The sequence below is a fragment of the Uranotaenia lowii genome, chromosome 2 (genome assembly GCF_029784155.1).
Source record: "Uranotaenia lowii strain MFRU-FL chromosome 2, ASM2978415v1, whole genome shotgun sequence".
Lineage (NCBI taxonomy): Eukaryota > Metazoa > Arthropoda > Insecta > Diptera > Culicidae > Uranotaenia > Uranotaenia lowii.
In genome coordinates this window covers 152,814,805-152,824,336 of record NC_073692.1, presented here as the reverse complement: position 1 = coordinate 152,824,336, position 9,532 = coordinate 152,814,805, and the positions used below count along the sequence as shown (strand labels likewise).

The 9,532-nt window shown below is 34.0% G+C and overlaps 1 protein-coding gene across 1 annotated transcript; it reads left to right on the top strand.

The window, feature by feature from the left end:
• Positions 1-5,574: 5,574 nt before the first annotated feature.
• LOC129743549 (uncharacterized) lies at positions 5,575-7,234 on the top strand. The gene is made up of 2 exons (XM_055735586.1): positions 5,575-5,641; positions 6,079-7,234. The coding sequence occupies exon 2, from the start codon at positions 6,112-6,114 to the stop codon at positions 7,156-7,158; it is 1,047 nt and encodes a 348-aa protein (XP_055591561.1). The 5' UTR covers positions 5,575-5,641; positions 6,079-6,111; the 3' UTR covers positions 7,159-7,234.
• The last annotated feature ends 2,298 nt before the right edge of the window (positions 7,235-9,532 follow it).

The window sequence follows — 9,532 nt, the reverse complement described above, 5'->3', positions numbered from 1 at the left end:
CTCACTCCACAGTGTTGAACTGAGGATTTTTACCCATCTTATTTTTTCACTTATTTTTTGTTTTCTCTTATTTTTTTTATAAGATTGGGCTCGGTGCTTAAAACTATTTTTTTTTGTATAATAGTTTGTTTTATTTTGTTTTTGAATTTTTCGACTTTTAAACTTTGATAGTTCTGTTTTTGTGGATTACAGTTTCCTTTTTTGATATTTTATGTTGAATTTTACAGTTAGGCTCATTTATTTCCGTCACGATGAATGGCCCTATGTAGAAAGGGTCAAGCTTCTTTCTATTTTCATTGGTGATATAGACAAGGTCTCCTGCTTTTAAGTTTATTGGGTTAATATTTTTATTGCAAAATTGTTGACGATTTTCTTTTTGATTCAATAAATTTTGTCTTGCTATTGCGTTAGTAGTTTGCAAGCGGAATCTTAGTTCTTGCATGTACTGTTCATGATTATATATTGGTTGTCTAAATGTTTGATTGTCCTGTAAATCATTGGGTAGTGCTGGTTTTCTTCCAAAAACGAGTTCAAACGGAGTGTATCCGTGTTCAGTATTTGGTGAGGTGTTGTACGAAAAACTATAAAATCTAGTCCATTCATCCCAATCTGTATGATGAGCATTGGTGAAGGATCTCAGATACTCGTTGAGGCATCTGTGATTTCTCTCCAATGAACCTACAGTTTGTGGAAGATAGGCTGTAGCAAAATTTTGTTTAATTTCTAACAGCTTACAAATCGGTTCGAAAACTTCGTTGTTAAATTCAGTTCCCTGATCAGATTGTAGCTGGATGATATTGCCATATATCAAAATGAAATGTTCGGCAAGTGCTCTCGCTATTACCGAGGCTTCTTTAGTTGGTACTGGTATTAGTACAATATATTTGGTTAAGTTACATTGAACAGTTAAAATGTACCTATTACCTTTGTTTGTTATGCCAAATGGTCCTATGGTATCGATTGAGAGTACTTCGAAAGGTTTTGCTGGTGTGGTAGTGATAACATTTGGCTCTTTTGTGTGTCTATAGATTTTATTTATTTTGCATTTTTCACATTTTTTAATAAAATCTTTGATGTCGTTTTTCATATTTTTCCATTTGTATTTTTCTCTAAGCTTTAAATAGAGTCTGTTTTGACCTATATGACCGCCAATGGGTGTCATATGGTTATTAATAAGTATTTGTTCGATATCTTGTTTGTTTTGGATAAATTTCGGAGGTTTATATATTATCAACTGATAATCAGAAATGGCTCTGTTGGCGATTTCTTTTATTGATTCAGTCGTCATTAAATTGAAAAGCTCATCTTCCTCAGAGATGACAACCATGGTTCTCTTGTAATTCTTTAATATTTTTCCGATTTCTAGAAGTGCAAACTCTAGTGCTTGACTTCCATTTTGATTTATATTGCACGCGCGCGTTATTGGTAAACTAGTTTCTCCTAACACTTTTGTATAATTATGATTAAATAATTTCATCTTCAATTGGGTGTGGTGCACTTCACATCCAATCTTAAGGTATTTTTTTGTTTCTGAAGGATTCTCGGTGTGCCAAGCTGCAAGGTGATCAATCTCGCTACTTGGTCCCGTTGAATTTTCCAGTTCATTTGGTTTTATTTGGCGTTTTCGCGTCATGGCTCTAGTGTTTACCATGAGGACTGTTAATGCTTTCAAATCTTCTGATTTTGTGGGTATTCTAGATAATGCGTCAGCGCATACATTAGCCTTACCTGCTAAGAATTCGATATCGAAGTCAAATTCTTCCAAATCTAACCTCATTCTGGTTAGTTTAGATGTTGGTTTTCTCATATTAAATAAAAACACTAATGGTCTGTGGTTGGTTCTCACGGTGAATCTTCGACCATAAAGATATGACCTGAAATATTCAACAGCCCAATGTATTGCTGTCAATTCTTTTTCAATTATGGCTTTGTTACGTTCACCTTGTGTGAAACTTTTGCTAGCGAAGGCAACTGGTAATTCACCTTCTGGATAGCGTTGGGAAAGTACTGCACCACATGCGAAATCAGACGCATCTGTGGTTAGTATAAAAGGTTTTGAAAAATCTGGATATTGCAATATTTGCGGTTCCATCAAACTATTTTTCAGTTTTTGAAAACTACATTCTTGGGATTCTGTCCATTGAAATGGTGTTCCCTTTTTTTAGAAGTACATTCAGTGGTCTAGCCACTTCAGCAAAATTCGGTACGAATTTCCTGTAATAATTGCAAAAAGCTACAAACCTACGTACATCGTCTGTGTTAGTAGGTCTTGGGTAGTTTTTTACCGCTTCAAATTTTGAGTCGTCGGGTAAAATTCCCTTATCTGTTATTTTGTGACCTAAATAAGTCACTTCGTTCAAGAAAAAATTGCATTTGGTTGGATTAAGTTTGAGATTATAGTGCCTCAAACGCTGAAAAACTTTCGCTAAATTATGGATGTGATGATTTACTGAACATCCGATGACAATAATGTCATCGATATAAATGAATGCACATTCGGGACTCAGTCCAGCCATCGCGATGTTCATCATGCGCTGGAAGCTATTGGGACTAATGTTTAGCCCGAATGGTAATCTTTTGAACTGAAAATGACCATTAGGTGCTGAAAAAGCTGTATACTTTCTTGACTCTTGATCTAATGGTATCTGGTGAAACCCAGACATTAAATCAAGTGTAGTAAAGTATTTAGCTCTGCCTAATTGATCTAATATTACGTCAATTCGTGGCAAGGGGAATTTATCTGCCACTACTTTTTTATTCAACTGGCGGAAATCGACCACCAGCCTCCATTTCTTCTGAATATTGTCAGACCTTTTAGGTACCAACAGGATGGGTGAATTATAAGAAGAAACAGATGGTTCAACTATATCATTGTCCAAAAGTTTCTGTATTTGTTCCCGCATTTCATTTCCTTGCGAATGGATTGTCTTGTAGTTTGGTATGTAGACCGGTACTTGGTCTTTTAAAATAATATTTTGCGAGTAAAAATTATTATGCGTTAATTGTTCATTATCTAAATGAAAAATATCAGAATACTCTTCTATTAATTGTTTTAATGGTGAATGTACATAAGAAGGGATTTCATTAAAGTTTAGCTGTGAAAGAATCTTTTTAATTCTTTCTGATTGTTTAGATAAGTTTTTCTTAGGTTTATCTATTTTTATATAGTCATTTAATGGTTCACATTTAGGAAAAAATTTTGATAGCGTTACTTGTTCTTGTGTTGTATTTACAAATTTTATTAACGGTGAATCAGCAGATACAATAGTATTTCCACAGAATACACCTGGTAGTATCTCCTGTGATAACACGACTGTATCTTCAGTCACCTTGAAATTAGGCAATTTTCGAATTACTTGACATCTAGGTGGTAATATTATGCTATCAATAATTGTATCTTCTATTGGTATTGAAATTGAATGTTTTCAAAATTGAAATTAAGTAGCCAATTATCATAATCTATGGTACACCTGAACTTTACTAAAAAGTCCCGTCCTAGTATACCGTCTGTTGGAATGGGAAAGTTCTCATTCACTAATTGAAAATTATGATTTAGTAGTAAATTATTTTGGAATTGAAGAAACGTATGAACTTCAGCAATAGTTTCAGTTTCTCCTGCTGTCACTCCTGTTATTTTTAGCTTTTTGTTAAAATCTACTATTTGCAAGGGTGAAACTTTCGTTGTCTTCAATAAAGATACGTCAGCCCCGCTATCTATTATGAGTGTACATTTGCAGTTCGTCATTTGGACATGTAAAGTCACAAAATTCACTGCATTTAAATTTATCGTATAAATTGCTGTGGAACCATTGGTGCTTGGTTCGCATGGCATAAAAAATTTAAGTTTTGTTGTGGGGTGTCTGTTGGGATCATAGGTATAGGCTGTGGAAAATTTTGTTGATATTGAGTCGGAGTTGGTGGTGGGTTTTGTCCCATTTATTGTTCCGAATTTAATGTATAGATTTGTTGGGAACGGTAGTCTCTTCGGCCACCTCTATTGTTATTGTTTCTATTGATGTTGTAGTTGTTGCTACGGTTTTGATATCTTTCTTGATATCAATTGTTATTATCTCTGTTTTGCTGATAATTTCTGTTATTATCTCTATTTTGCAGATAATTTCTGTCCCGTGGAATATTTGGATTACCTCCACGGTTGTTAAATCGTCTTCCACGATTGTTTTGTCCATAATTATTGTATCTTTGAGCACTATATGCCATAACTTGGCTAGTGTTTTGTTGGTTGTTCTGTGCAGAAGAAACGTTTTCTCGCACTTTTTGCACAGCCTCTTGTATTGAGGTGAAGGTTCCCATCCTCAGTAACAGTTTCGTTTCATAACTGTTAGTTCCGTTTACTAGAGCTTTGACGCCTGCTTTTGTAGACATTGACTGAGCTACCCCTTCTGGAATGCCCTGTCCGATGTAGACGTTTTTTAATTTCTGTGTTAAACCATCAATTTCGTCACATAGACTGTTAATGTCAGTCTTCTGTTTTACATTTTCCATTTTTGCTATGATGTTCTCGGGAGATGCTTTGTCTGAGCATCTCGCCTTCACATCATTCACGATGTCTTCAATTGTGTTTAGGTTTGTGGCTAAACCTAATCTGGCTTTGCCTGTCAAACGCGTTTTCAAAAATCGAATTGCTGTTGCTAGCTGTCCCTCAGCAACGTAATCTCCTAGCAACGTGGCTGCGTCAACGAACGCGTCCAAGTTGACAGGTGTTCCATCGTACGTCTGCACGATGGAAGTTGCAGTTTTTACGTCAAATTGCGCCATGATAAATTTTTTCGAAAAATAATTTTGCAATATTACAGCGTACACCGCTGATTTAAAGGACACAGGTTTTTGGTGATGAGACAATTTATGTTGTAAAATTAGTTGGATTTCGCTATAATCCAAACGTGCAGCTTTAATCAGAAATCCGTGTTTTATTGCATCAATGACTTTTTCATAAGTTTTTAGTTTCTGATTAATGTTTTCAAAAATTTCTCTTGATTTTGCTAATTTCTCTAGTATTGTGCTTTTGAAATACCTCCTATTGGGGTTTTTATTAAGGTTTGTTTTTATCTTGTGCAGCTCGCCTAATAATTTTTCTATCTGTTCCTCTGGGGAACTCATTTGCAAATAAATTCATTAAGTTCATTTAAAAAATATTTTAGTTATCACAAAAATTAATCAGATTAACAAAACTCTGTACTTATCTCGTCGTCCATTGGGTTGACTGCTTCACTCGTCGTGGTCTCCTCGCCAAACGTTCCTTGTGGAGGCGCTCTCCTCGACACAATTTCCTAACGACGCACCTGTACTGGCTCAGCGCATGAGGTGGAGGCGCTCTCTACTCTACGCCTTTTTCACTCGTTCAACTCGAACTACTCCCGAACCACAATTCAAATGTGAAGTAAAATCAACTGCAGCGCGATCCATAACTACTCAACTGCAGCACGATCCATAACGATTTCATCAGCAGCTTATCTCTGCGCCGGATGATCAGTACTACCACTATTCAACTGTAGCAGCTGTGGCAGTATTTTTTACATGGGTCTCTGTTTAACTTTCACTTTCTAGTTTTCAAAGATTCCAAATAACTTCTCAGTGATACAATCGCTGCTTACAGTTGAGTGATTTATTAATTTCTGATAAGGTAAGTGCGTACCCTTAGTGTCTGTGAATGGGTAAAAATATTTTTCAATTGAAAAGCACGACTTAATTAGCGCAATTTCAAGGCAACCAAAGTGTGCTACTTGCAGTGCAAATGTAAAGTCTGGCATAGTTTTCAAAGTAAACCGAAAAAAAAAACTACAGAGTTGCTCAGTCTCTACTCGTTCCCTTTCAGTATCTACTTTTCCTATTGCATTGCTATTATTAATTAGAAAACAAAATTTATTCACTTATTTGAAAAAATATAATTCCCTCCACGAAAGCAAAACGTTGTCCGTGAATGTTAGTTAACAGTCGTTCTAAAATAACATTCTACATTGTTTACATTTTTATTTTTAAATTTTTCTCATCTATCCGTTAGCTTCGGCTTAATTTTCATTACCATTAATTACCTTTTCGCGATACTCGTTTACTTTGCAGATTGTTTCGCCGCATTACTACAAATATTTTACCATGGATGATTCTATTATTTGCATAGTTTGTCAGAAAAAAGAAGAGGATTCAAGCCAAGTTCTAACTTGTGCGTACTGCTTTTCCTGTGCCCACTTCAGATGTAAAAACATAATTGGAAATGCGATTGGTCGATGGAAAAAAAAACTTTATTATTGTACACCCGAATGTTCTGTTATCTATCAACGCGTTATCGATATGCAAAATAATAACATAATCGACACGCTCGGCTCCCAACTAAAATCAATTACAATCAAAGAAATGGAAAATGTTAAAGCAGAAGTTAGACTAGTGACGTCAGCAATTGAATCTTCTCAGGAATTTTTATCAGCTAAAATCGATTCAATCAATGCTGATTTCAACGAACTAAAATTAGAAAATCAAACGATGAAGCATGAAATGGAGATCTTAAAACAGTCTCACTCAGCCCTTGAAGAAACTGTGCGCAAACTTGAAGCTAGTGTCGATATGTCCGCTAGATTTGCTACCTCAAAAAATCTTGTATTTCTGGGATTACCTGTTATTGAAAATGAAAACGTTCCTGATCTAATTGTTAAAACTTTAGCTACTATAGGTGTTGAGGCTCGTGTAGACTCCTTTACACTTGCAGAACGGTTTTTCCCGCCAGGTAAAAACAAGAAAGCAATAATTCCAATTAGAGTTATTTTCAAATCAACTGAATGTAAAGAATTAGTTATGAGTAAAAAAGGAAAGTTCGGAAAACTTCTATCGACATCTGTACACCCGTCTTTAAATATTGACGGAAAATCTCTTACTGTTAGTATTAGAGATGAGCTAACTCCATTGGCACTTGATCTCCTTAAAGAAACGCGCGAATCTCAAGACATACTTGAATTTAAATATGTTTGGCCTGGTAGAAGTGGTGTTGTTTTAGCAAAAAAAGATGAAGCGTCTAAGCCTGAAATAATTAAAAATAAATCTGACCTAATTAAATTAACAAAAAATGCCTTAGCTCAGCAAAAAACTGATCAATCAAATCAAACTTCACCGGATATTGTTCAAGAAAATAAACGTAAGAAGAGGATATAATTTCAATTTATTTAACACTCGCGTATATCTTTAATTCAATCATTAAAAATGGATAATCAACCTAAAAATTTCTATCATAAGAGCTCTGATGATTTTCGCAATAGTTATAAGCTAGATTACATGAACAACCTTCGAATGTTACAATGGAATTTGAGAGGAATAAATAACTTAAATAAATTTGATGACCCTTTATTACTCATCAACCACTGTTCAGTGAAACTAGATGTTATTCTTGTAGGCGAAACATGGTTGAAAGAGGATAATTGTGCACTGTATCAAATCCCTGGTTTTCTTAGCTACTTTTCTTGTAGATCTTCTTCACATGGAGGTTTAGCGATCTACATTAATAATAAAATAACACACAGACTAATTGAAAATGTCCATCAGAATGGTTTTCATTGTTTGAATGTCGAGCTTTGTCTAAACGAACAGTATCTCAATCTTTATGGTGTTTATCGGCCACCTTCATTTGATTTCAACACGTTTGTTGATTGTAATCGCGATGCGGATACTATTTTGCAGGATGTCACATCAACTTATAATAGATTACTCGTCGAATGTACGACTACAATTAGAAAAAAAGTTAGTCTCAAAAACAAAAACTGTGAATGGATGACATACGATATTTGGAAATTAATGTCTATAAAAAACAATTATATAAAAAGGGTGAAAAAGTATCCAGATAACGTTCATCTAAAAGATATGTTAAAGCATATCTCCGCGAAACTTGATAAGTTGAAACAATCTACTAAACGCTTGCATTATAGTCGGCTACTCAACCATTCATGTCCATCTAAACTTTGGAAAGGAATAAATGCTATTTTTGGTAGGAAAAAAGAAGCTGAAAAAATTGAACTCGTAGTAAATGGAGTTAAAACCAAAAACAATTTGGAAGTGTGTGAGGCATTCAATAGCTATTTTTCCAAAATTGGCGAAGAGTTAGCTAGTAAAATACCCAAGAATAATTTGTTTAACCCTCTGTCATCTGTAAGGCATAACCAATCATCAATTTTCTTGAGACCCTCTACCCATAATGAAGTTATGATTTTGATCAACGAACTTGATGTCAATAAAAGTAATGGTCCAGATGATTTCCCAGTGGAAGTAGTAAAATCGTATGCTCCGCACTTTTCAGAAATAATCTCGAATATATTTAATAACTAGCTGACCCGGTGTGCTTTGCTACACATTCCAAAAATAAATATAATTTGTAAAAATTCATTCAAATTTAGATTTTTGTAAGCATTTTTTAAGTCAACCATCATAGTTCAGATCCAACAACTTTGAAATGAGAGCTGCAGTTGGAGTTCCGAATTGCAATTCAAAGATTGCATATATTATTTACTGAAACTTGATCTCTTAGTTTGTTTTTCAAGATCTGAAATTTGTACTCTGTTTTTAAAACTTCATAATGACTTAAATAATGTAAAAATTTTTGGATTTTTCACATTTTTTTTTTCCAAAGTGGAAAGTTACGAACTTCTATAAAAACATTTGTAACATCTTTTTTTGAGGTATGCCAAATATCTGACGCAAAAAACCCTCTTATAAAATGTGGTCCCTTCTTTGAAAAGCTCTTTATCTTAAACTTACATGGGGGCTCCCCCATCTTTTCCAATTTTGTCCCCCACTGCTTGAAGAAGGTAGGCTGATTAACTCGGCTCGAGTTTACATAAATTTCTGATTGAAAGAAAAAGATTCGCATTGTACTTTATGGAGAAAAGCTATAGAAATTTGAAAAAAAAACGATGAAAAGGTTTTTTAATAACCATTTTCAAACAACTTTTTTCAGCATCCTCGCCCTTCGGAGCAGTTTGAATATTTATCCTTTTTGCGCCAAAATAATGTTAAAAAATGTTTCGCCATATGCCAAACTCGTGAACAATCAGCTTGAAGTTTTCCCAAAGAGCATTTGTCATGGTATGAAAATTATCGATTTTATACAGTGCCAATTTCTGATTTTCTAATAATTATAAAAAATATAAATATTAAAAAAAAATCAGTTGCATCACTGAATAATTATAAAAAATATAAATATTAAAAAAAAATCAGTTGCATCACTGAATAAATTCTCAGCGTTTTTTAATTTCTCTTTGAAAGTCAAATATTCAAAAATGTTGGAAAAAACAATTTAAAAGTTAACATTTGTCCCGTATATTGGGGCAAGTGTAAATGCAAAGTTTATTTTCAGATGCGTAAGAGTAATTGCTTCAAAATTGATTTAATACGTACTTCTGTTTGTTTGTTTTATCAAGTTTCATTGATATATGGATATATCTACAGTATTCCTGCAGTATTAATTTTATGTTTGTTACTCCACTTTTAACGAATGCTGTTCAAAGCAAATGACCTTCATTACAGAGACAGTTAAAAA